Consider the following 23,365-nt stretch of genomic DNA (forward strand, 5'->3'; position numbering starts at 1 on the left):
GGCGGGCCGGGAAAGCTCCCCGAAAAGTGAGCCGCGGCGGGGGGGGGCGGGGGGTTAATCCTTTTCCAGTAATTGACGTCAGGGCTTTGTTCCTTCCCCTTTGCTCTCTGCGTTTTAGGCCCTGAGCCGCTCTGGGGATGGAGCGGGCAGGGCTGGGTGCTGCTGGGTGCGGGGTGGTCAGAGGAAATGGCTTCAGGTAGGTGCTGCCGAAGGTCAGGAGAAGGGAGACTCGCGGGGTTATTGACGGGCAATCGCATCCTCCTGGTGAGTGACTGGATAGTTGTTACGTAAAGCATCAGCCCCCATGAGGATTGTGTTCTACTCCGTAATCAAAGGAGCAATCGTTTCGCGTTTCTGGAACTTGGGCTGACAAGTGTTGGTTGGGTTTTTTTTTGTTGTTTTTCCGATGGACAAAACAAAGCGAGAAGGTGTTGAAATGTGTGATGCGGATATTAGTGCTTCCACTTGCTGTGTCTTTCATTCCCTTCTTGAAATGAGAAAGTGCTTCATTTCATTTTGGGGGAAAACTGGGAGTGCTTACACCCCTCTCTCAAGCACAGCCTGCAAAGATAATGTGCCGGTGAAAAGAGAGCTCCGCTGAGCCGGTGTAGACCCCTCTATTTCACAAGGCTGTCTCCTCGGCTTATTACAGGCTTGTTTGATCATTTACTTACGAAAACTCTGATGGTTTTAAATGTTCACATGTTTCCACTGATGTCAGTCAGACCTCCCACTTGCCTCTGTGTGAGCTGAACAGGCACTTACTCAGCATCAGTCGTCTTTGAAATTAACTTGTTCTGCTCAAGTCTGTGCTTTTGCTTGTCACCTTGTTGCCAGCTCCCTTCTAGCTCCCGAACCTCTCCCCTCATGGGTGTATTTCTGGTTCCTTACGTTTATTTAGAACTTCTGAATACTTCTCGTAAGTCACTGGAACACAGTGCTCTGCAGCCTGGGGGTGTTATTGCAAAATAGGCTCTGGTCAAGTGCTTTGGAGGGGGGGTTGTAGACTTGATTTGTCATTTTGATATCTCCTCTAATGAGAGGAACATTGTTAAACTCGGAGCGCTGCTGTTGTGTCATCTGCCTCAGCAAGGTGTGATATATGTTAGTCACAGAGGTGCTGTGTATGGGTATTACACTGGAATTGTTCAGTGGCTCGTAATGGTAATCATGCAGTTCTTGTTGGTCAATAACCAGAAAGAAGATTTTACCCTTTGGTGTTACTGATATCTTGGCTTTATTAACGTATCAATGTTAATTTTTTTATGATTTCCTAACTGCTTGTACAGCGTATTTGCGGCTTGGTGCAGGAGCCAGCTCTCTGTTGAAGTTTTAACCATCCTGAAAGAAAACAGTGAATTTCAACTCTAGTCTCAAAACCGCTTTCAGATCCCTAATATTTCCTACAAAGATCTCTGCACTCTTCATTTTATGACTTTTCTCCTTTCTCAAACACGGAGAGAGCAAGACTGAGCCCCTGGGGTAGGTTTTTGTGCAAGAAGGTGCACACGGCAACCAAAAAAAGTAGTTCATGTTTGTGTGTATCGCTCTCTTCCCAGTTATTAATGATCTGAGCTTGATACAGCGTGATGAAACTTCAGTGAAATACCACTTGGATTTCTAGGTTGTCTTTTTAGTAAGCTGGAATGTAGAAATGCTTTTTGCGTGGCTATGACCCAACAATTTAATGAGAAGATGCCACAGAATTTTATCTGCAAACGCCATACGCTTTGCATTGTTCGGGTTGTGTAGATAAAATAGTTGCAGCAGAAATCTGTCCTGATGTTACAGTTGGTAGATAATAAGTTGGCACGTACGCACTAGTTCCTTCTTCCTTTTCTAGCTCACAGCAGCTGGCAAGGATGTTCTGCTGCACTTTGTTTTCCACCGTGGTTGCTGCTGGATGTCGGATGTGACGAAAGACGCGGACGGCTTGTGCGTTACTGACGGAGGGGGCAGGTCACGGCGTCTTTTGAAGCAGAGAGGGGACTCTGTGACCAAGTGATGGTGAAGCTCCTGTCCCCTGTCTGCATTTTCAGTGCTTATAAGAGTTGCCGTAATCATAACCGCTTCCGATGCCTCCCTTCCTTTCCTTCCTGCTCATCCTCTTGCTTTGTGAGTGTTTTAATCATTACTAGTCTCACTCTTTGCTGCAGATCAACAGAAATCTACAATGTTGAAGGTAGAAGTATTAACCCTGGTTGAATCTTGAGGGTTGAGACATGGAATGAGCACCTCTCCTATAGGCAGGTTTTGCCCTTGTTGAGCCGTGGAAAGTGTACGAGCATCTTTTCAAAGAGGCCACCTACCAGCAGCGATGTCTGTGTAGAGCCAGGAGGAAAGTTCCTTACGCAGTGTCGTATTTGGGGTCTGTCAGTCCGAGGGTGTAAGAATAGGCTTGAGATTTTTAGTGACTTTGAGGTTTCTTTTCTGCTACAGTAATTGTTCTCAGCCACATAATTTCAGATTGTTACTCACATGTGGTTTGTTCTACAGGCATATTTCCTTTTGCTAGTGTTACTATAGTCTCATGGTTACCTTCAACAGAGGTTAAGAAGTAACTAAACTTGAGTTCACCTGTCATTTGATTTTTAATGTCTCCCTTGGAGTTTGTATTAAGAAGGAAATGATGTTGATGTTGTCTTTGCTAAGCAGTGAGGAAATAACGTCCCAAATTGTGGGGAGATGGAGAGGCCATAGGATGTCTGGAAACAAGCCAGGAAACTTTAACAGATTACCTTCAGAGCAGGATTAGATGTGTGTAGAATCTATTGCTAACTGTGTTTAAAATAAGAAAATAAGAAATCAAGTTCATAGAATTGCAAAACTAAAGATGAAAGAATTTATCTGGCAATTATTCTTCTCTTGCAGGGTTGTTCCTTCTCTGCAGTTACTAATGACTAAAAAGATGCTCTCCAGCTTGTGAAATGATAGGGGTTCTGTCACTGCTTAGGAGAGACGTAACTGCACAGGCTCGTGTTCCTTCCTGTCATAAAGCTTTTCTCGTAAGTTTAGTCAGTGTGAAGTTTTAAAGTCGTACTGCTCTCTTTCTGTGTATTTTTCTCCTGTGGGAACCCAGGTTTATTCTGGTTTTAGATACTTGAACTAGATGTCCGTATTCCTGTTGAATTAAGGTTTCCCGTTTCGAATAATTGTACTGGTGCTCTCTGAAATAAAAATGTGATGTTGTTGATGACTTCTGTAGAGGTGCCTAGCACAGCACATAGCTGCAGCGTAGCACGGCTTGCTTCCTTGTCTGGTTCTGTGCCAGCTTCGTACGTGCCGTCCAAAATTCCATTTTCCCCATAGCTGTGATATTGTTTGCCTCATGCACTCGTGGCTAATTTGGTGTCTGCCATCTCCCCAGGCTCTCAAATTCTTACTACTTTCCAAGTTTCTTTCTCCAACTTTGTGTTTCAGACCTTTATTTTCCCTAATGTAGTGATCTGTATTTTCTCCTCAAGTGCAATAGCTTGTAGTTCTTCAAGTTGTCATGTCTCTTGTTATTACTTGATTCATTAATTCTTGCTGATGAATGTAAAACCAGGATTATTAACTGGCAGTAGCACCAGGTACCAACAGGAGAAAAAGGAAAAAAAAAATCTCCTTGTGCTGGGTACTGTACAAACATTGAATAAGAGAAGTTCTTGCCCCGAAGTCTTGGACTAATTTTCTTCTGTTAACAGCTCATTAAGAGAAGTTTTCCTGCACTTTTCTATTGAGCTGTGGTAGCCAGTGCCAACAATACCTCACTAGACAGCTCATAGCCCCCTTTTATTGATCTTAGTTCATCTTAGTTTTTATTCATCGTAGCATTATTGATAACTTACTTAAACGTGTTGCTTTCCGTGTTTTATAATTAAATATGGAATGTACTTTTACTAATATTGCGATCCTGTAATGATCGTATTTTTCAGGAGAGACTGTTTTATCATTCCAGATCTCTCCCTGTGGATAGGTGTACTCCTCTGCAGCCTCACAGCAGTTTCCTGCTTTTTATTCCCAGTGCTGCACTGGGGGCATAAAAACCAGACGTAGGAGACAACAGGCCAGGATAATGGTGCGGTTCTCTTCAGTGTTAGCACTGTGATTATTTTCCTGCAGAGGATTGATGTTTCCCCCCATTATCTGCAGTTTCCAAGAGTAGCTTTAAGATACTTGTCCTTTGGACTGGATTTGAAACTTTCCTCAGCTTTTAAATTTAGTGGCTTAGTCATGGAGGGGCAGAATTGAGCCCTGGAAGTGCTTGTGCCCCTCCTGAAGCTCTCGGGGGGTGACTGCTGGGGTTGGAAGAGTGTTGGAGAGTGTGTCAAACCAAGGTGAATCCCTAAGCTTAGTGCCTGTAAAATTCTGTCACTTTTACTGCGTATGGTGTTCCAAGGAGAAGGCACCCAGGTCTTGTAACCTTGTAATCTCCAGGAATACATCATTTTATTTACATATGTTTTCCAATTTTAAGGAAAAAAATAATAGTATGTTTAATTTTTAGAACCAAACATTGGGAAAATTGTGTTTCTAACCAGTGACCAGTTAAAAAAAACCTCTTCAGACAAAAGGAATTGTGTAAACTTACACTTAGCTCGGATTCTAAGATTTCACCAAAGTAAATTGCTCCATATTAGATGATGCTTTACTCAGCGGTTTTGATTCCTTCTGAGATTTCCCACCGTGGAACAGTCTCTCCTACCTTTTCACTGAAGTGTAGCAGGTACATGTGAGTGTTTCCTTCGAGAGCTGAATCCTGAGCCGCGATCGGGCAGCCGTGTGAGAAATGGAAGTGTGTTTCAAATAGAGAAACCAGATGAATCTGAAGGAGAACATGAGAGCAGATGTTTCGTTGCCCTTCCAGCTGCACGGAGTGTGTAGATACTGAGGTAGTAGGTACCTACCCGTAGATAGACACGTACTCCTAGATAACTGTGCAACCGCCCTGAAGCCATATAAGGCAATGTTAGTGTAACTGGTCCTCCAGCATCAGAAAATCTGGAAACAACTTGTGATAGCTTTATTTACCCTAGCAGGCAGTTATATTCGGTGTTTGTTTTTTTTTTTTCCTCTTGTGCTTTAGGGCTGTGTGGAACAGTCAGAATTAGGGCTGCGTGGAACAGTCAGAAATACAGAATGCACTTTCCTTAGCGTGATCCTGTTGCAAGCCTCTTGTTTTTAAACGAATATTTAATATTTATTTTGGTTGTCTGCAATGTTTTTCTATAAATTATGCTTTGAAACGCTAAACGTGTATTTCCATGTATGTCACCATCCACACTAACATCGCTATAAAGCTCAGTAGCTGATCGTTGCTGTACACCTTTGTGCATTCCCATCTTTTTTTGTTGTTGTTGTTTCTGTATTTAATTTAATTTCCAAAAGACGTTAAAGAGATTGCAGTGATGGAAGTGCTTAAACGGTTTTAATCAGTCTTTGATGTGCACAGATCATTAAAGCGAGTAGGATGAGGAGATAAAAGTCCACAGTTCTCTTTGTATAGTTTTGCTGCAGAGCATCTAAGGGAATATTTTTCCTATAGGGGAGGGTAAAATCAAACCAAGAAAAGCCACATCAAAATGGGAATTGAGTTTTTGTGTGATGTTATGTATTTTGTGGGCAGAGGAGTAACCAGAGTTTCTGGAAAAAAAAAAAAAAAAAATCAAGAAATGTGCCAACCTCATTTTCCAGTGTTCCATTACTATTAGCATAAGCATTTCCTTATTTAAAGATAATTAAAAAATTGCTTGGTCAAAGTCCAAATCTGAAAAATCGAGCCATTAAGATGAAGATTTCAGAAAAAAAAACTGTATGTGGAGAACTGGGTTAAAAGACTTAATGGAGGAACACGTCAGTTTAATTCAGCAAGTTGTACCGTGTTTGGCATAAATAAGAATAGTAATGTAAGGGAGATTCAAAAATGCCGGATTTTACAAGAATGTCTTAATACTGTTTTATTCTTGTAACTTCAAGGGCCTTGAAGCATAAAGATTGGCCAGATAGGAAAAATATCAGTCCATCTTATCTTATCTCGTGTCTTTTTTTGATGTGCTGGGTGGTCCTGTATGGAAAAGAGCTTCCTGATAGTTTTGTTTGTGTGTTTCGAGTAGGTTTTTGTATATTTGGGTGGGTGGGGGGCTGCTGGTGCTGAGTTTTTTCTGTTTGTTTGTTTGAGATTTACCACTAAACCTCCCAGTTCACTTGTGGTTTGTATGTCAGGGACTGATGCTGGTAGGTAGCTACTGTGATCCACGTCGCTGTACCTGCTCGATATATTGTTTTAAATTGACCAGTAACATTTTAGAACCGCTATATTTAATTTTGTCCTTGTGATGCTGATAGGATAAATGAGCATCGTATTAAAATGTTGATTTGATACAGTGAAAACTACGCTGTAGATAGCCTTTAAATGATAACGGGTGAAAAGGTTTTTCCTGGAGCAGCGATCGCTTCTGCTGAAATATCTGCACCAATTATATTTAACAAGGAAAAAACACCAGTAAGAAGTTTGTACTGTGACATGTTCTTAGCCAGTAATTAACAGAAATATGTTGTACTAGGAGAGACTTTTAACAAGTAGGCTTCAGCTTAAATTTGTTAATCACCAATAACCTTCTGAAATCTGCCTTTTTTTTTCTTCATTTTTACTCCAATTTTTTTAAGGAAAAACTTGCATTCTTCTGTGGCCACACGAAGCAAGATCCATGCTGGATTGATATTTAAGGATGTTTTCACGGTGTCTTCTTCACGTACCTAATTGTCCCAAATAGCTTATGTTGATTTTTTTGTTAGTCTGGTTTTTGTTTTTTTTTTTTAAATCCAGCTGCCATGTGCCCTGCGGACGCCGAGCAGCGGCGCAGCGTGCGGGGGGGGGCACGGGCAGGGAGAGGGGGGCACTGGTGACTGCCTGTGTGGCTCTCCTGCTCGCTGTACGTGGCACGTGCCAGCATGTCTTTATTCAGAGGAATGTTAAAATACTCTCAGTCATGATTTACTGACAGACTCGAAAAGTAAAGATGGTAAAAAATGGGTGTGGTTTAATCTTAGTTTCTATTTAAGAGCATAAAAATTGAATCTCATTGGTGGGTATAATGGGGTGACTTCTTGCTAGTGGGAGTGTGCTTTGTATTTATACCATTTATTTTAATCCATTATACAACTTTTTTAATTATTATGTGTAAGTAAGTAGTGAATCATACCTTAAAAAAATTAATCTTAGCTAGTACTTAGTAGAATTCAGTTAATTCAGCTAACACCAAGGAGTTGCTGTCCGTGCCAGGTCCCTAAGAAAAGCAGCAAAACTCTTTAATCGAAGCTAGTTTGTCCACTGTATCCCTGGAAGCTTTAGCAGTGAGAAATGCTTCTTGCGGTGTAAATTTTGTAGCACTCGAAAGCAGTTTTATCTGTTAGCAGGGACGTTATCAGGTTTAAGCTTTGCAACAAACTGACGCACTGATAGGCTCTGCGTGAGCCACACTGGCCTAGTGCGTTAAGTGTTTTGAAATTCAACTGAATTTTGACTTTTGCAAGGTTGCTTGTGGTTTTCTTCAATTTCATAGAAGAAAAAAGCTTTTCTTTTTTTTCTAGCGGCAGGGTTCATTGAATCTCGCTGGCTTTATATATGTTGTGATTCTGTGTTTTGCACTTCTGTCAAATCTTTTAGCTTATAGCTCAAAATACGTGAGGAACAGCAGCTCGGAACCAGCTTGCACAACACCTTTGCTGGTTTGTCAAATGCAGAAGTTAAGTTTTCGGACTGGGTAGACCAAAAACTGTTTACCTGTCTTCTGTGGAGGACGCTTCGTAATTATCACTGTTTATAGGTATCACATCTCTGGTGTAACTGCACGGACCTTGGGTGACAGCAGGTTGCACCGGAGCGCTGCTGGTGCTCGACAGGGACGACACGAAAGCCCCGTTTGAGTCCCGGGCTCCCCACCTGGGACCCGGGGTCCCTGGGAGCAGCACAAGGGGTGTTCTGTCCGGGGTGTCGTGGGTGGCTCAGCCTCGTTTTGGTGCTTCAGTCTGATAGACCCGTGAACAGCGTGACTTTTGTTTTAAGACCACATCCCGAAAAGTGAGAAAAAGCTATAAGAACTTTGGGAGGGGGAAAACCAACCCAACTTCGTGTCATCAGGGGGGAAAAAAGGTAATGTCATTTTATTAAAAGGGTTTGGATAGCTAAATTAACATTTATCAACTGTTTTCCTGCAGTAATTGATACTGCACTAAATGTCTTGTTACTCAGTGGCTGCTGAAATTTTAATGTTTTTCTCAATCTGTTTACAGGGATTATAAAAACACAGGTGAGATTTAATGGGTAGGATGAAAGGTTGAAACCTTCCAACTTTTCAAACTAGTGTTTGTTTGGAAGCGCCGCACATCAGAGCTGTGGCTTTCCTGCTGAATTTCAGCTTACCTCTGTAGATAGTTCTGGTCCCTTCCTCTTGCTTCCGAATAATTTTTTTTGCTTTGTTTACAAATCTTAAATGCTCCTCTTCCCTAGTGGGTTTTTCCAAAGTTTAACTAACCTGCGCTTTCATCATGTTCAGTGTTCTTAAATTTAAAATTAAAATTTAAATTTAAAATGAAAAAATCAGAAAGTATCCCAGGTCTCAGAGCTGTCATGTCATTCACATATTAATAGCAGGTTTTAGACCGGTAGCAAATGGTGATGAATTTGGTGAACGTTTTGCCTACAAGTTAGGGTTGAAAGCTGGGAGTCAGAGTTAAAATTCTTATTCTTTCTTTTCTGACACTCAAAATTGTGGATTTTAAGAAGTCTGAACTCTTCCAGTTTTCAAAATGCAAAGCAGTCCTGGAAATACCGTCAGTGCTAACGGGGACCGTTGGTGCTGTGAGAGTTCACGCTGACATACATGAACTCAGTTGGCTTTTTAGATGCTTCCCTTCCACCCCCTTCAGTTGTTCTGGTAACAGTCTGGAAACATAATTCACTTTATTGTGTTACTCAGCTGTTCTGTAGCATACCTCAAGTGTTTTCCCGTGTTTCTGAAGAGAGTTAAATCATCAAATGGTGAAGTTCCTTAACTCTGGCTGCTCTGCCGACCTGCTCTCCAACATCCTCCTGCTCTTCGTCGGTCGCAACCACGTTGTTTGTCAGCTGTTGCAAAGTCCACCTATGGCACTGCAATGCAAAAAACATAAGCAGTAATTTAATGAGACTTCTGTGGATTTGGGGGGTTGGGTTTTTTTTGTTTATTTGTTGGGTGGTTTTTTTTGTTTTAAACAGGTTGCTTATTCCTGCTCTCTAATGCTGATGTGACTGTTTTGGGGGCCAAAGAATGTTCAAATTTATCTGTGTTTAAAAATAACCCTGCCCCCAAAATACCTAATTTGAACCTGCACAGATTTCCCAAATTCAGCTTAACCAGCTCCAGTAAATGGCTGTGTCAGCAGTGGTGCGGGGTGGGAGCTGCTTTGGGCATCTGCCCTGGACCAGGCCCTGGGAACCACACCCGTACTGCACTCTCAAATTTTAAAAATTGCCTTTTGCTTTAAGTAGAGCTGAACACAGGTTGTATTAATAGCTCCAAAATATTTTATTCCTGATGCTTGTGTTATGAAGACACATCAAATACAAGCTGTGTTTAGAAAATAAGCTGCGCTTGAAAGAGCAAAGGGAAGAGGCAGAGAGGCTGGCGGTATTTATACGGCGTTGTCATGTGGAAGAGACCTTACTCCTGCGAGCGGTTAGGAAAGACCTAAGGAGTTTATACAGTGGCAGAACTTATTATCTCAGACCCTGATGTTCGCTGCAGTACGTTACGCAGCAGAACGCGAGAACCTTGATCACGATAGGGAGCCCAAGATAAACTCTTGTGAGACACTGCAGACAGATGATCTTTCAATAAGGCTGGAGGAAGTGGCAGTTAAACCTGGGTAATGTATGTGATAAACTTTTTCTCTCCTTGCTTTTTTTGTGGTTCTGTTAAGATAGGAAAAGGATATGAGCCTTGAAACGAATGTGATTTTTCCCTTTTGCCTTTTCACTCTCTTGGTTTAGATGGCACCTCATTAAAACATTGTCTACTGTTTCAAATCTTGTACGGAGGAAATTTATCAGGGAATTTCTGTGAAGTGAGTCCTTTCTTAATCCTAATGCCATGGAGTTCATAACACTCAAGTGTAATGATGTCTTTTATTAAAGTAAATTAATGTGAGGAAGTCAGAACTATAATAGCCAGATTAATGTTGGATGTCTGAATAACTATTGCTTAATAAAATTTAAACACCAATTGTCTTGGCTCAAAGTTTAAACAGAAGAACATGTAGGCACAGGAATTTGGTTATTAAGTTTCTGCCCAATTAAACTGCAGAATATGGTTGGGAAACAGTATTAGTATATGCTTTGGTTAGCCTGTGTGGACATGAAATGACGGCATGTCAAAATTTTGTGTTTGTGATGCTCCATCTTTGCACTGTGCAAATTGCAGAATTTACCAGGGATGGAGCATTGAAAGGATGAGGAGAATGTTGTTGTTTGAGTGTGAGATTGAATTGGGCTGAAGTTTGCTGAGTTAGATTTGCGTGAGAAACAAAATTATGTTCCCAGTGGCGGAGCTCTGAGTTCAGTCTGCTCTGTAGTGCTTTTGGTTTTGTTATCTTCTGAGCTCTAGGATGTCAGGGCTCAAGGTGATGTTAAAAAGAGTATTATTGCCTTGGTTAAGAAAGCCTCGTATTCCTGGAAGTAGTTTAGGTGTTGCAAGGTGAAGCAAATAGGAATGCAGAGAGGTGGTGTTGAAATTCTGCTTCTCTTAACAGCAGAAAGGAGCTTTACTTTTCTCTCCCAGGCTTGGTTATTGATAACAAGAATAGACTGAGGCTCCTCTCTTACCTGACTCGGAGGCCTGACCTGGCATTGTGGAAGGTGCAGAAAATGACAAATTTCAGTAGATTATGGCTTTGTGGTATCGCAGCATTTGATCTTAGAGATAGTCTTTTCCTTTGAGAGTCAGCAACGTCGTTGCTCTGTGGGATCTGTGACGCCTGCGCCTGCCTTTGCTTGGTGGCAGAGGGACAGACGATGGAGGAACGAACCTTCTGCTGCTCTTTGTGTCCACCAAGAGAGGAGGAGAGAGCAGGGAGTTGTGCTGCCACTTAGACTTCCCTATTTCTCTACCATTTCCAAAGAGACGGGAGGAAGAGGAGGGACTGCAGTTGGTGTCCTGCAAGCAGCTCTGCCCTCGAGGAAGAAAAAGAGCTGGGACCTTTGTTTCTGTGTAAGATTAATCAGAGGGAGAGGGCAACCAGACGTTTTCCTTACTGTGTAATGCTTTTGCACTAAAGTACAACATTTTAAAGAACGGGTAGTTTTGGATCTTTTAAGATCCCTTGAGTAGATTACATCAAACCAGTCTTGCAAATTCTTCCTGGATATAAGCAATTTGAAGCTATTTTAGTAGTATGTTTTAGATATTGACTTAAAACTGGGTTTTAAATGAGCTGTACTGCAACTGCTGAAGTTGGAAATTTCCTCCTTAACTTGGCTTCTAAAACCCAGTTGTTGGGTGTTACTTTTTACCTTAGTCAAAATGCAGCCCTGGCTTCTATGTGCTGAATCTCGTGTGTGATGAATAATAGACCCATTTCTCATCTGAACTTGTTTAACGAAACATTACACTTGGAGAGCCTCTTTAGTTCGAAAGGCTCCTCGAGTCCTTTTCCAGTCGTTAGTGTTGAGTTACAAACGATCACTATAATTCTTTTATCCATCCTTGCAGTGTGGTGGCTTCTCAAGTATGAGATGCTGCCTGGCTGATACTTGGGTAACCCGATAGAGTTTTGAGGGATGATGGGGCAATCTGGCAGGTAAAAACTTAAAGAGCAGGATGTAATTACTTGCATCATCACTTGACTGAGACGCTGGAATTAACATGTTCTTATAAAAAGTGCTGGGAAATTTTTCTCGACTAACGGTGATGAGGGATTTGCGCTCATTTTTTCTGAGAAGCAGCAGCAAGTCTGGGCCTATAGTGCTTGCTTGGGGATTTCTGCAGTGTTTCAGAGCTGAGTAGGAAGGGGAAGCCGGTAGCTCTGCCCTCCCTGCTAGTTCTTGTCAAACATTAACCTGACCTAGGCCAATTTACTTTTTTATTATTTTTTTTTTTTTTAAAGCTCTCACAGTAGGTACAAAGGTGTTTACATTCAGCTCTTACGGAACTTTATGACCTCCCTGTTGAATGTGCAGAAGGAATGTCTGACATGAGGGGTGGGATAGAAACAGTCGCGTTTGTATGCTAGAAAGGAGAGATGTTTCTGTTTATATCAGTGGTGAATCACTGGTTTGTATTTGTATTATATTAGCAGTACAACTGTATTGCCAATAGTTCTGACCTTCTAATGAAACCTTGGGAAGAGGGATGGCTCTCCCCTAGAGATGGAGCTATGCAAGAGTTCATTCTCATCCAGATACCTAAATGAGATTACGGCTCCAGCTTTCTTACGTTCACATGCGCAATCTCGCTGTGTGGCTGTGCCCAGCAGCGAGTTGATTGATACGGAGTTAAATTTGAAGTATACTGCCGGTATAACCAACGCTGGCTTTGGTGGAGCAGATAGCATTTGCAGTTGGAGCCACCCCAAACTAAATACCCCTCCCTTGGCGGAGAACACCACTGCGGTATTAACCCGAGCTGATGGAAAACAGCAGCCTTTGTGTCAAAAGGTGCAGGGGAGAGAAATAAAACAGAATACTTTGTCCTTTTGAAAAGTTGTTTTTTCCTGTTTCTTGACACATACGAATAGTATTTGAATAAACTCTTGTTCTTAGTTTTGTTCTTTATTTCAGTGTTACAAAACTCTGTGAAGATGGCTTTGATCATAGTACTTTTGTATTTGCAACATTGTGCTGATCCTTTAAACTTTATCGGGAGAAGCCTAGTGTTTGAATCTTTTTTGCAAAGCTCTATCGTTTTAATAGGAAATGTTGGTGGGGTTTTTTTCCTGCTTTTTTTTTTTTTACCATAACTTACGAAGCTAGAAGTTAAGACTACACATTCACTTTTATGTGATTGAGTATTAAATAGTTCTTGGTGACACCAGAGCACGTTCCTGGTTTGTGTGTTAGTGGGTTTGTGTTAATTTTCATGTTGCAGGGCAGTTATTTTTTAATTTCTCCCTTTTTTAACAGCTCTCATGAGTGCATTTGTATTAAAAGCTGACAGAATAGTGTTTTAGGATTGTGTACGTGATTTCTAGTGACAGGGTTAGTATTGATGCCATACTCAATGCGTGAGTTAAGCATGCCATGTCAGCTCCTTAGATGCTCCTTGCTATTTTCATGGTATGAGTAAGAAAAATATTTGAAAATAAGTAACAGGTATCTTTGGGAGGGAGTTAGATACAGCACTGAGACAGCTTATGATATTTTTAAATGCTTTCTGAAAACATAATATTCTTTATTATAAGCAGGATTTCCAGCTTTTTTTTTTCTCCCTTTTTAAAAAAAAAAAAGAAAAAAAGGTAAAAAAAAAATATATTTGAGTTGTCTGTGCCTCCCACAGCTGGGTGTTCCCTGCACAAAGCACTAGATACTGTGTGTTCTCTCTGAAGACTGTTTATCGTTCATGGCCAAATGTTGTCAAACAAAATTTGTGTTTCATCACAGCCAATTAACCGGCACTGGATAAATGAACTGTTTGATTTCTCTTGCTTATGAAACCAATTCAGATGGAAAAAAAAGCCCTTGAGTTAAATGAGGATGTCTTGAAGGAAGTCAAGGTGTTGTAAACATGCTTTGAAGCTCCACTGATGCCTGGTTGAAAAGTGGTGGGTTTGGATCGTTTTTTTGTTGGGTTGTGTGTGGAGGATTCCTCGGGCAGACCTTCACCTTTGATGGTTTTGCCTTACGGTGTGTGGGGAGATGGAGCGATACTGCTGCTGGTGAGGGTGCTGGTGAACTTGAGCGAGGATGGGCTCTTGGGTGCCTGATGTGGTTCAGGAGGGTGAGAAGTAGGCTCTTAGCCCTATGCCTCTACCCGGGGGCTGGCCAAGATCCTCTTTCCTTTAACAGTGCTGCCAGTAAAAGTTTGGCAACGTGGGTGTGTTGGGTTTGGGTTGGGGTTTGTTGTTTTTTTTTTTTAAACTCAAAATGTGGTCCAAAAGTCCCCGTCCTGGGATCTGTCCCCCTGCCCCAGAGCGGAGTGGGTGGGAGGTGGGAAGCAGAAGGCAGCAGCAGCAACGCTGCAGTTTCGTAATGCGGGTTATAAAGTCCAAGATGATGACAGCTGAAGTGAACTCTAGCCAAAGCCGTGCCCTTTTTGGATTAAGGATGAACAGAAATACCAAATAGGATTTAGTAAGATGTTGGAAGGAGAAATGAAAATTGTGTCCCTGTTATGGATGATTCGAGTGACGCGCGACTAGTTCATGTGCTCGGTATGTCCAGGGCAGCAGTCAACAGTGCTTAAAGAGTACACACAAGTGAATTCTGTGTCAGAAGTGTCTGTGAACTTCCTGCTGAATTTCCTTCTTTCTTTCAACTCTTTGTACTGAGCTGGAGAAGAGGCATGAGGTTTGAACAGTCAGCTGTGTAGTGAAATCACATCCTAATGGGACAGCATGGCTAACAGTGCACAAATAATGGCTCAAACCATTTAGAATTAGACTTCCTAAAAATGGATATACTATGCCGTGCTTTAGGCCTGGTTTTGAATTTAAGTTTTGAACTTTTCTTTTTCCAGATGTGGAAATTAAGGTGACTTCAGTCCTTGCTGCAGGGACACTAGTTTTGTCTCCCTTAGCCTGGCTCTGCCCCTCCTAGGAGTTCACACTTTCGCTCAGGCCTCCTGGGAAAGAGGGAAAGGGAAATTATGGCAGGATCCTCTTGAGAGCATCAAGTACAAGGCAAGAAGTTCTCCATCTTCCGCTTCCAGGCCTGTTGTGCAGGGAGGGAGGAGCAGAGATGCTGTCCTCTGGCCCAGAGGCTGGGGTAGGGGTGGCAGGAGCTCGGCTGCACCAGCTGTTTTATCGTCTGGGCAAAGGTTTAAATCTGGGGAGCGAGTGTGGATGTGGGAGAAGCAGCTCCGCCTCCGCGCTGCTCTGACCGTGTCTGCAGTGGCAGGGCAGAGCATCCTTCCCACCAGTCAGCACCAAAACTGGGGGAGAACGGAGCTTCTTGTGCCGGCGTGAGACAGGGTGGGTGTCTGCTCCGGCTTGGGGGGAAAAAAAAAACCCGAGAACCAGCAAATAGTACAGAACTTTGCTCACAGTAGTAAATTTTAGATAGTGAAGTTTAAAGTTTTATTACAATTGCCAGCAGCCTGAAAACTGAGTATTGCAATTTCCTTTATGCTGAGGTTAATTGCTGGCAATGTTGATTTAGTAAGCATGCCTTCATCTTCTGCTTTTCAAAGTACCTCTGCTGCTTACGTCTCCTGAACACAGGCAAGTTTATCTTCTGTCATTTCGTGGCTGTGAAAGATAGGAATTTGACTGGAAAGTTGTCTGAAGTACAGAGTTAAGAAAGCCTCACTAACTTCATCTACACATTTAATGCTAGTGTGATTTTAATGGCTTAGTACATGTTGTAGGCACTTAAAATATCTCTGCGTAGAGACTTAGAAGATTAGATACAAACAAGTCTAGCTTGAATCGCGTTCAGAGTATTGACTAATAAAAAAATTTAAAAGAATTAAAAAACCCTCTTCAACCCAGTCCGCATGCAGTCAGAATGACTACCCCTGAAGATGTTTATCAGTTACTGTACTACAAAAGATTGGGGAGGAGTGCTAAAAAGTGTGATTAGCTGGTGTATTTCTGATGACTAATTTTACATTGACCTGGCAGGTATAGCCAGATCAACTCTGGTTTTCCTCCAGCTCTGATCTCAAGTTAGTCTTTGCTGTAATGTTCCTTTCATGTGACGGTGTTGGTACAAATGCTGGTTTTTTTTCCTCAGTCCCAAGAGTTAGAGTAAATGTTGATACAATATTGAAAGATGATGCTTGTCTCTGTAAAAAATAGTAAAGGTCTGTGTTAATATTTAACCCTCATTTATAAAATGTAGATGTAAAATTCTTGGCTAAGATTATAATCTAAATGTGTAGCTGTATATAATTCACAATCGTAGTGTATTGATGTGAATGAACTACTCAAAGCTCGGGTACTCCTATTCCTTGCTTCACATTTTGCCTTTAATAGTACAATGACATAGATTTAGACTGTTCCAGTTGGCTTGAACCGATCACTATCCATAATTAAATCCGATGTTTGTCTCTATTTAAATCCGACACGTATAAGAACTTGGGCTGCAGGCTGAAGAATATGCTTTTAAACCTCAAACTTCTGAAACAGATTTGCCATTTATGTCAAAATGATCCAAGTAGTTTGCTGGCCCCATTCCAGCGTACAGGTCCCTCTCCCACGAGGCAGCCTTGGTGTTCACTTGCAGTTCAGCTGGTCACAGAGTAACTGGGGGAAAAAAAAGTTGTTTTTCACAGGTTATTTAGAAGTTATCATATTCATAGGCTTTATCAGCACCAAGTTGGATTATACTAATGCTTTTATCTTGTTTACAGTGCAGGGAAATACAACAAACCTGTTGCCTCAAAAACATCAAGATATAAACATACATTGTGGGTTTATGCTGGTTTTGCCATCCTCTTAGATTTCACTGTGTTCAGAGTAGTAGACAAAATGAAGCCAAATGACTAAGAAATTGCTGTAAGAGACTAAAATACTATTAAAGGGAAAAGACTAATATTTAAAAACCTGATAGGTCAAAGTCTTCTTGTTTAGAGTGGAATGGCTGGTTTTTTTTTTTTTTTTTTAGAAAAATAAATCAGGCAGCTGTCTAAAAACATGAAATAATGATTTTGTAAGCAGATGACATTTTCCTTTTAGACTGCAAATTATGTGGAAGAACATCTGTTTCTTTCCTGGAAGCACCTACCATAGTTTTTACAGATCAGTAAGGCACATTTATAAATCACTTGATATGAAGGATAGTACATGTTAAAAGAGTTAGTGTGACCTTATTTATCATCCTGTGTTGTTTACTCCTTTAAGTTCCAGTGCTTTATCAAGCTCAAAAGGAATCTTTTCAAACTTTTTTTTTTTTTTTTCCCTGTGTGTGTTGCAACGATTTGACGTATTTCTGTTAACTCAAGCAGCAAGACCAAACTGCAGAATAAAATTTGTAAGAGGGGTACTGGCAGGTTTTTAATCTGCATTTTTGCAGTAGGAGAAAACTGTATGGTCTAAGGCAAAAGGTGCAATATTGCCAGAACTTTGCTGAAATTACTTCTTTGAGTAGAAGTGTCTTTTGGGGGTCGGGGGGGGGAAGGGAGACCTGGAAACAACATCAAAGCTTGAGGTTAGAATATGTGGGAGAATCAGCACCAAATCTACAGGAGAAGTTGGGCACTGACTGGATGGGGGGATAAGAGAGTAAAATTGCAGAATGACACTTGGGGGATGTGGAGGAGAAAAAGTACTTTAGAAATGAATGAGAGATGTACAGCAAGGGTTGAAATAGCTAAATGATTCAAGCAGGTGAAATGGTTTGAAATACTTACTTGCCTGAGGATTTTGTGGATTTTTTTTTTCATTTTTTTTATTACAGCATAAACTTTCCCCGTCAGAAGCAGCAGCTAGCTGTAGATTGTGGGTTAGAGCTCTTCTGAGTGTCAGGTGTCTTAAACTGGACAAACATCTTTTCCGTTTTGAGGAGTTCTGGTCAGCTGGGGCTTCTTAACCGAGATCATTCTTTTGGCAAAACAGATACAGGGGCTAACTGTGTGCACTTGCATCCCTCCTCGTTTCCTTCTGTGATCAGAAATTATTTTTTTGTTCGTAGCAACATGAACCGTGAAGACCGGAATGTGCTGCGTATGAAAGAAAGGGAAAGGCGAAATCAAGAAATTCAGCAGGGCGAAGAAGCCTTTCCACCTAACTCTCCTCTCTTTGCTGAACCATACAAAGTTGTGAGTTTATGCAGTTCTTACAAACGCAGTTTTTATAGCAGAAGTTGTATGCAAATTCGTATTTTAAATTTGGTTTTATCTGCATTCCTTTTAGATCCACAGCTCTTATGTCAAACCAAGTATTTAAGCAGGGCTTGAAAATTAGGGCGGGCACTTACAACCAGCTCTACTGGCAGATTTATAATAATGCTTACGAAGGAGGGGCTGCTTTGCAGGCAGTGAGAAAAAGGATGATAGAACCATAAAATTGTTTGGCTTGCTTCTGTTTTTGCTACAGTGGCTCAAAACAAGCCGTCCGTTGTGTCCTGCTGTCCTGGTTTTAGCTGGGATAGAGTTAATTTTCTTGCGAGTGGCTGATACTGCCGTGTTTTGGGTTTAGTATGAGAATAATGTTGATAACACACTGATGTTTTCAGTTGTTGCTAAGTAGTGCTTACACTAAGTCAAGGATTTTTCAGCTTCTCATGCCCTGCCAGCAAGAAAGCTGGAAGGGCACAAGAAGCTGGGAGGGGACTCAGCCAGCTGACCCAAACTGGCCAAAGGAATATTCCATACCATATGACATCATGCCCAGTATATAAACTGGGGGAGCTGGCCAGGAGGGCAGATTGCTGCTTGGGAGCTGACTGGGCATCAGTCGGCGAGTGGTGAGCAATTGCATTGTGCATCACTTGTTTTGTACATTCTATTTCTTTTATTATGATTATTGTCATTTTAGTATTATCATCGGCATTATTATTTTCTTCCTTTTCTGTCCTATTAAACTGTTGTCTCAACCGATGAGTTTTACTTTTTTTTTTTTCCCCCCCTTCTTTTTTTTTTTATTCTCTTCCCTGTCCCACTGGGAGGGGGGGAGTGAGCAAGCCCCTGTGTGGTGCTTAGTTGCCAGCTGGGGTTAAACACGACACGGGCCAGATTGCTTTTTTTGGGTGCTTTAGCCCGTTGCTAAACTTTCTAACCTTCAATCCATCTAATCCAGACCTGGGTAAGTTCAGAAAGAGAATGTTTTAATAGAAGGTTAATTTTAAATGTTGAAATGCCTAGTATGATAGAATGGTCAGCTTTAACTAGTATGCTAATTATTTGTATCTGATTTTTTTTGTTTGTTTTAAAGGAGTTGCCTCTGTTTATGGTCTTGTACAGCTTTAAACCTGTGCTAGGTTTTCTACCAGGTTTGATTTGCTGAACAGAACTGGAAAAAAATAACCTAATTCTGGGAGAGCTACAAAAACACCATTTTAGATTTTCATTATGTAGCTCAAAACTCCCTTTGAAAGCAAACCTGTTCCCTTATCACAATTTCAAGATAAGTTGGTTTGTGAGAGGAAATATGTTGTGTTTGAAAACTGTCCTGCAGGAGGGAAGTTGAGAGATGGTTTTGGGTTTTTTATTCCTGTTCTCCCATCACTTTACTGTGCTTGATAACCAAATCCCACATGTATGAAGTTAACTAAAGCTGGCTGGGATGACACGGCACATGTGATTTGAAAGCAAACTGGTTACATAAGAAAGAACCCTTTCTTACATATAATCTTGTTGGCAACAAGAATTATGCCCGTATAAATACCAATTAAAAATTACGTACAGTGGTGAGGTTAAGCTGATTTTATTTTACTGTTAATTAAAACCTTTTAGTACTAATACATTCTGTATTAGAGAAATAGTCTTCAAGGTGACAGTAGGCCTCTGCCATGTTTAATATGCATCCAGCTCATTTGAAGCACTGGTTAGTGTTGTTTCAACTGTTCCTGCTGCAGAAATACATCTTTTCTTTATGCTTTAGCAGGTTAAATTACTGCTTTAAAAATTAAAATTGGGAAATGGCAAAAAAGACATGGATGCTAGCCATGATCTTAGTCTTGAAATTTAGCTTAACTGAAGTAGTTGTCAAGTCAATTAACTGAAAGCGAAGTTGTGGTTTTTAAAGCATTATTTTTTTAAATTATTTTCACAGACCAGCAAAGAAGACAAATTATCTAGTCGTATTCAGAGCATGCTTGGTAATTATGATGAAATGAAGGATCTTATAGGAGATAGATCGCTACAAAAGCTTGTTGGAATTCCCGAGCCAACCGTACCATCAACACCAGATGAAAAATCGAACCAAAGTTTCTTTGGTGATCAGAGACATAATGCTGGCTCTCACCAGAGCAGCAAATGGACTCCTGTAGGACCAGCACCTAGCACTTCCTCGCAATCTCAGAAACGGTCCTCGGGTTTACAGGGCGGACACAGTAGTCAGCGTGGCAGTGGCAATAACACTAGCAGTAGTGGCCAGAGGCATGACCGTGACTCGTACAGTAGCAGCAGCAGCCGCAAAAAAAGCCAGCATGGGTCTGAACACTCCAAACCCCGTTCTTCCAGCCCTGGAAAACCATCTGCTGTTTCTTCGTTGAGCTCCAGCCATTCAAGATCTCATGGAAATGATCACCACAGCAAAGAACATCGACGTTCGAAATCTCCCCGGGATCCCGATGCCAACTGGGACTCTCCCTCCCGTGTACCCTCATTTTCAAGTGGACAACACTCTAATCAGTCTTTTCCACCTTCACTAATGTCCAAGTCCAGTTCAATGTTGCAGAAACCCACTGCGTACGTAAGGCCAATGGATGGACAGGAGTCCATGGAACCAAAGTTATCCTCCGAACACTACAGCAGTCAGACTCACAGCAGCGGCGTGAATGAGCTGAAGCCTAGCAGCAAAGCACATCTCACCAAGCTGAAAATACCTTCCCAGCCACTAGATGTAAGTTGCTCTCTCTTTCCTGGCTTCTTAAATCTAAGTCCCTTTGGGCTGGGATTTTCCAGCTTCTTTAAAATCCCAATCTACATAACCAAAATCTAGTTTTTAGTAAACACTGTGGGTTTTTTGTTAAGGAAAGCATCTTAAACTTTCGCAGCGAAGACCTGTGTTTTAAACGGGGAACGTGCAAAAGTAATTATTTTTTCCTTCTGCTGCTTCTGTGTGGATACTGTGATTTTTATTAAATATGGGCTATGAGACATTGAATGGCTAGTTTAACCCACAGAGACTTAATTTTTGTGGACTATTTCTGTAGTCAGAAGTTAGTGAAATAGTAGGATATTCACAAATATTTTGACAAGCTATATATATATTGTTATTTCTGGGAGCCACGTTGTCTTAGACTAGTGATACTATCTGCATATGTCAGATTTTCTTTTGAAGTGTGTAGCAATTAACTGGATGGGATTATTGTGCCTTCACCTAGGGAAAATAAGCTAACTCTAAAGCACAGCAAGTTGAACAGGGTTCAGAACTTTTATCAGTTATGCTGGATACAAAATACTGTTGGGTTAACAACTTTTAGTAGTTTGGTAATTCTTGGATTGTTGAGGCACAGGCTGTGACTACAGCTCACTTAGAAGGAGAGTGCCTGTCTTAATAAATGTCATTGCATCTCCTGTTTAACTGCTTGAATAGTGGTAGCTAGAGAAGAAGAGCCTTTGTTCCTGGGATTTCAGCAAATAGCAAAATAAGATCCAGGACACGGGTAAGGAAATTAGAAAATTAATTATTTTCTTATTGGTGAAGACTCGACATGCTGATGCAGTGAATCGTGTAGTGGCTTTGCATCCTTCCTGCTTGTAGCAGTCAGGGATGTAGAAGATTCATAGTTTCCTAATTATTGCTGTTTCTAGAGTCCTGCTGTAACGTATGTTTTACTTCATAATGGAGTTTGTCAGTACTGTGCATTCACAGTCATGCATTTGAATTCAGATATTACCCAGTGACTTCTTCCAGGAAATGATTGAAAGCTAAGATTCTCTTTCATCTCTCTCTACAAGTTTTTAATATCACTGACTGTCTGTGATCACTTTAACTGTCAAGTGAAAAGTAAGAGATTATTGTTGCGGTTTTATGGATCTCGTGTATTTGCTTTTCATAACTTGATGTGACTCATACCATAAAAATACGGACCTATCCGATATTAAAATTAATGTTGTTGAACAGAATTAGCAAGGTCTGTTTGTACCTGTATAGAGTCCATATGAATCATGATAAGGGTTTAAGTTTATTTTTAACCGTTTCTAGCCCCTGGGATCTTATAAGGAAAATTTTCTTTAGGAGACGTTAATCTTGAGTTTTGATTTGTAGGCATCAGCATCTGGTGATGCGAGCTGCGTGGATGAAATTCTAAAAGTAAGTTCTCTGTGCTTTTGTTCATAACTTATTTGTTGAAAATGCAAACATTACTAAGGAGGTGGAAAGTACTCTGCAGTTGGTTAGTGCCTTTTAAATTGATTCGGCTGCAAGTTGTTACAGGAGGGCTCCTCCGTTCCTCCTCTAGCGCGGGCAGACCGGGGAAGGCTGGAAGCAGCTGTGTGTGAGCTGGGCGCTGGGCGTTGCCGGGTGTGCACATCATCTCCTGGGTATCCTCGCTGCATTCCTGTTCTTCTAGGCCACCTCCCTGTTAACCTAACCAGAATTACCCATTTCTTCCACCAAAATACAGTCCTTACATTCCAATATCTTTTTAGATTATAGTAATTTTTTTGCTACCCCCACGGCAGAGCTTTCCCTTCTCTTCTACCTAGGTTATTTTCTCAAGTCTTTTTACCCCCGATGTGATTCCCCTGGTCGAATGTCTACTATCACAAAAGAATCATCAGACTCCCCTTGAGCATTTCCATGGCTTACCGTTTGCTCTGACCTGCAGTACTCCGTGGTCCTTGGAGATGCTCTGAGAGAATACAAGGCACTTTCTTTCCAGCTTCAGGCATTTGATTTTCCCCTTTATAGGCTTCCCTTTCCTAGGATTCTTCTTTCTACCCCTGTATCCTACATGTGCTCTTCACAGTCTGAAACGATCAGACTGACTTCTACTGCAGTTTATGTTCAGGCCAACCAATTTTATGGATTTCTGCCTTTCTGCTTGTTGTTATGCCTTCACTATCTGTTCTCGTGGGTAACGATTTAAGATTTAGGGTTATGTGCAAAATCTTTGTTACGCATTTGGGAAATTAAGATTTGAATAGAAAGTTTAGGGAAGTGTGGACGATGAACTGAAAATTGAGAGACAGGGTTACCATTTGAATCAAGACTAACTGGAAATCTTTGCTTTAATTTTGTTAATAGCTTTCCTTTTTTGTTCTGGTTATAGGAGATGAGCCATTCTTGGCCTCCTCCACTGACTGCTATTCATACGCCATGCAAAACTGAACCGTCAAAATTTCCTTTTCCAACAAAGGTCAGTGCTGTAGTCAAATACTGAATGCTGTTGAAAGAGTAACTCCTATTGAAGATCAGGATTTTGAAACTCTTTTTTTAAATTCAATTCTGTATAGTTCTGGGATTGTTTCGGTGCTTTGTCTTGCTTCACAACAACATTTGTCAGCAGTAGCCTTATGAAGAATGGCATCGTTTTTCCTCTGGTTTACACACACACACAGCAGTCTGCGAAGATGTCTAT

At 41.2% G+C, this 23,365-nt stretch overlaps 1 protein-coding gene across 2 annotated transcripts in view; it reads left to right on the forward strand.

Annotated features, from left to right (window-relative positions):
- The window catches only part of AFF4 (AF4/FMR2 family member 4), a 49,569-nt gene that overhangs the window by 148 nt on the left and 26,056 nt on the right, over positions 1 to 23,365 (forward strand). Inside the window, exons 1-5 of one of the 2 annotated variants that reach the window (XM_026857959.1) lie at positions 1,931 to 2,115; positions 17,807 to 17,933; positions 19,888 to 20,679; positions 22,051 to 22,095; positions 23,057 to 23,143. In XM_026857959.1, the coding sequence (XP_026713760.1) occupies positions 17,811 to 17,933; positions 19,888 to 20,679; positions 22,051 to 22,095; positions 23,057 to 23,143 (1,047 nt within the window). In that variant the 5' untranslated portion in view covers positions 1,931 to 2,115; positions 17,807 to 17,810. Of the gene's footprint in view, positions 1 to 1,930; positions 2,116 to 17,804; positions 17,934 to 19,887; positions 20,680 to 22,050; positions 22,096 to 23,056; positions 23,144 to 23,365 lie in introns of those variants that run through there. The other variant, XM_026857958.1, reaches the window with a different exon arrangement.

The sequence above is a fragment of the Athene cunicularia genome (assembly GCF_003259725.1).
Source record: "Athene cunicularia isolate RWA chromosome 13 unlocalized genomic scaffold, athCun1 chr13_part1, whole genome shotgun sequence".
In the NCBI taxonomy this organism is placed as follows: Eukaryota; Metazoa; Chordata; class Aves; order Strigiformes; family Strigidae; genus Athene; species Athene cunicularia.